General features: G+C 37.8%; 1 protein-coding gene across 1 annotated transcript in view; it reads right to left on the bottom strand.

Moving 5' to 3' along the window:
* Window positions 1-674: 674 nt before the first annotated feature.
* Window positions 675-2,476, bottom strand: part of LOC137619866 (uncharacterized) — a 19,098-nt gene continuing 17,296 nt past the window's right edge. Inside the window, exon 3 of the mRNA XM_068350156.1 lies at window positions 675-781. Coding sequence (XP_068206257.1) covers window positions 675-781 — 107 coding nt within the window. The remainder of the gene's footprint in view (window positions 782-2,476) is intronic.

Below are 2,476 nucleotides of genomic sequence, written 5' to 3'. Positions count from 1 at the left end.
TACCTGACCTCCCAACCCAGCTTTGACCCGGACAGCGAGGTCACTTAGGTCAGTAAGTATCTTCTTTCTCCTTCTCCTTTACAGCATTATTAGCCATTTATATGGGGTTGCTGTTTTTGGTGAGTCTTCTCCACCTTGATCTACCATATATCATGTTCTCATTTACAATATTTGCCCACATATCCTTCCTGATGCAGTCTTCCCTTCCGTCGCCTTCCCAGAAACTGAATCTCCATTACTTCGTGGCCAATGTGCTCCTCATCCCGCACCATCACATGCCCCATCCATCTTAACCTTGCTTAGTGCATCTTTTCTGAAGCTTCTGTAACCGTGTCGTACCTCTGAGATATTAATTTCTTACTCTATCCTCCCTCGTCACTCTAGACATCCAGCGCAACATCCTCATCTCTGCAACATTCAATCTACTTTCATCTGTTCTCTTGATTGGGGGAGTTTCTATGCCATACAGCATTACAGGTCTCACGACTGTTTTATATTGCATTCCCTTGAGCTTAACTGGGACTTTTCTGTCACAGAGTACAACCCGACACATCTCTCTAATTTTTCGATCCACATTGTATCCTGCATATGATCTCTCCTTCCTTACTTCCAAATATTTGAATTTATCCACTTTTGATGTTTTTCTCCATTCAGCACCATGTCCTCCACATCACTTAATTTCTTCTACTTATTCTCATTCCTCTATCCTCCAAAGCCTTCTTCCATGCCTCAAGTTTCTGTTCCAACTCCACCTTTGTCTCAGCGTATAGCACCATATCATCTGCATAAATCATCGACCATGATGTCTCATCCGTCACATTCTCTGTCATTATTTCCTTTACATTATTAAAGGACCAATGCGCTAAGTGTAGATCCCTGATGTAAATAAGGTTTCACTTCTTGACGTTCAGTCTCTCCCACAGAACTTCCACATTCCGCATATATCTTTCTTTTATCAATCATATGTTTTTTCTTTCCGGTGCCAGCTATTCCCTTAGACATCTCCAAATCTCCTACCTTGGCACTCTGGTAAATTCCTTTTATTAGATCTATGGAAACAGCATATAGAGTCTTCTGACCCTCCCTACTATTCCATCAGCTGTCTCAATACATACACGGCAATCAGTGGTGCTTCGATTTGGCATAAATCTAAACAATTGTCATGATATTTCTACCTCTCCTCTCAACCTTTTATTCTATAATTCTCTCCTATATATTTTATTGTATAGGACATCAGCTTTATTCCCCTGTAGCTATCACAGACTTGAATGTCTCTTTTATCTTTAAATATTGAAACAATAAATCTCTTTCTCCATTTATCTGGGCTCCTCCTCCTGTTCATATGTCTTCTCAAATAGATCACATAGTAAATCTATGCCCTTCTCTCGCAGTACTCCATCTTTCTGTATCAATCTCTTATTTTCTTCATTCAATAGTCTCTCAAAATATTATTTCCACCTTATCTGTTTATCTCAATGTTTTCTTATAACTATCCTATCTGCTCTTTTTATTTGTTTTACTTTAGTGATATCTTTTGATGCTCCATACTTCGTTATTCTGCCAAGATATATATCCTTTTCTGACCTTCCTTGTGTGTGCAATATGTAGCAATTATCTCTAGAAGTTTGGATGACCGGTTCTGATAACTTCGTGGATTATTGTACATATTTTAAGTGCAATTCTCGCTTTAATCGGCAGCCAGTATAAATCAAATAGTATAGGAGTGATCCTTTCTCTAGGTGAGACACCTTTTATCAGGCTTGCTCCTCTGTTTATTGTGTTTTGTAATTTCTTAAATTGTACTTTTGGTAAATTGTCTTAGATGGAGTTACAGTAGTCAATTCTAGTAATAATACAGTTTATCACAAGTTTCTTTACAGAATTTTCATTCGGGTACTTTTTTTATGAAAGTAATATTTCTTACATGAAAACCCTCAGTTTTTACTACATTATTTATTTTGGCATTGAGAGACAAGTTACAGTCGAGAAATACACCTAGATCACGAACTTTACTAGACATCGGCACTGAGTCATCATTTATGTTCATTTGAATATCACCCGAGCTTCTCACGCTGTTTCTTTTACCCACCACCATGACTCAGTTTTCTTCTCATTTAGTGGTTTAGTTGTCATCCATTTTCTAAGACTATCAAGGATTCTGTTAGAGTTTCAGTAGTGTTATCTACATCATTTATGGAGAAGCAAAACTGTGTGCCATCTGCAAATAGTTTGAACTTTCCATCATGCCCTTGTAGTATTTCCGATAGACAGATAGTATAGATGCAGAATTAAAATTGGGCCAAGTACACTCCCTTTGGGTACCCCCTCTGTTTAAAGGTTCATATGCTGAATAAGAGTTTCCAATTTGCACACAGTAATTTCTACCAACCCAATTAGCAATTAAAGTATTTGAAAGCTTGATGTTGAACGCAGATGCACCGTAGATCATTTAGTAGCAGTTCATGCACAATTGTAT

Source organism: Palaemon carinicauda, chromosome 26 (genome assembly GCF_036898095.1).
Source record: "Palaemon carinicauda isolate YSFRI2023 chromosome 26, ASM3689809v2, whole genome shotgun sequence".
NCBI lineage: Eukaryota > Metazoa > Arthropoda > Malacostraca > Decapoda > Palaemonidae > Palaemon > Palaemon carinicauda.
The sequence above is the reverse complement of the archived record's forward strand: the minus strand, read 5'-3'. Positions and strand labels throughout refer to the sequence as shown.